Consider the following 1,008-nt stretch of genomic DNA (forward strand, 5'->3'; position numbering starts at 1 on the left):
GGATTGTAGGTTCAACTTTGTTTATTTCCTACTCGGCAAAATTTGCTTGCTCTTCGACTTCTGTTGTTGCTCTACTTCGGCATTCATTGCTGTAATGCCCAAACTTGTGGCACTGGTAGCACTGAACATTGCTTTTGTCAACTCTTGTTCGGTTGTTGTAACCACCTCCTCTACCTCTTGCTCTTCCTCTTGAAGCAAAGTGTGGTTGACTTCTTCCTCCTCTGGCTGGACCTTTTCCGCCTCTTCCTCGAAAACCAGAACTTCGGTTATTGTAACCATAGCCTCTACCTTGGCTTCTTTGTGATGTCCCCCTTGCTCGTTTCTGTCATCTCTGAAAGAAAGCTTTGATTGAAGAGCTTGCTTTAGAGAACTTGAGGGAGTCTTCTTGTTGATCCTTTGTTCATGAATCTCAGGTGTGCCCATCTACTCATCGGTTGCCCTGGCACTGAGATCCTTGGACTCTTCTATTGCTACAAATACGTGCTCGAACTTGGGACTCTGTGATCGGAGAATCTTCTCTATCACTTGAAGAGATTTCATCTGCTCTCCGTATCTTCTCATCTGATTAACAATGGCCAATGTTCTGTTAAAATACTCAGAAATTGACTCATTCTCATTCATGTGCAGCATCTTGAATTCGCCATGTAACATCTGGAGTTGAACTCTGATCGTCTTCTCAAATCCGCGGTATGAATTGCGAAGAATACTCCATGCCTCTTTAGAGGTTGCTACTGTTGAAATCTTCTTAAAGCTTGACTCATTAATGCTTCCATAGAGTAGATACAAGGCCTTTTTATCTCTCCTCCTTGAATCTTTTAACGTCATCTTTTGAGCATCATTTAAATTTCCTTCATCTGTGAGAGTAACTGGCTCATTATATCGTCGATCCACTAACTCCCACAAATCTTGTGAGGCTACTAGGATTTGCATTTGAATACTCCAATTTTTATAGTTCTCCTTGTTGAGTTTTGGAAACTGGGGCTGAAAGAAGTTGTTTGTGTTGGCCAT

The 1,008-nt window shown here is 42.0% G+C and overlaps 1 protein-coding gene across 1 annotated transcript; it reads right to left on the minus strand.

The window, feature by feature from the left end:
* Nucleotides 1-423: 423 nt before the first annotated feature.
* On the minus strand, nt 424-1,008 carry LOC114285543 (uncharacterized). Its single transcript, XM_028228616.1, has one exon. It carries the CDS (start codon nt 1,006-1,008, stop codon nt 424-426), a length of 585 nt encoding a protein of 194 aa, XP_028084417.1.

The sequence above is a fragment of the Camellia sinensis genome, chromosome 13, assembly GCF_055761805.1.
Source record: "Camellia sinensis isolate YWXY chromosome 13, ASM5576180v1, whole genome shotgun sequence".
NCBI lineage: Eukaryota > Viridiplantae > Streptophyta > Magnoliopsida > Ericales > Theaceae > Camellia > Camellia sinensis.

Bases quoted from the DNA above. Each gene is read 5' to 3' on its own strand.
- LOC114285543 (XM_028228616.1), bottom strand. From the start codon at position 1,008: ATGGCCAACACAAACAACTTCTTTCAGCCCCAGTTTCCAAAACTCAAC.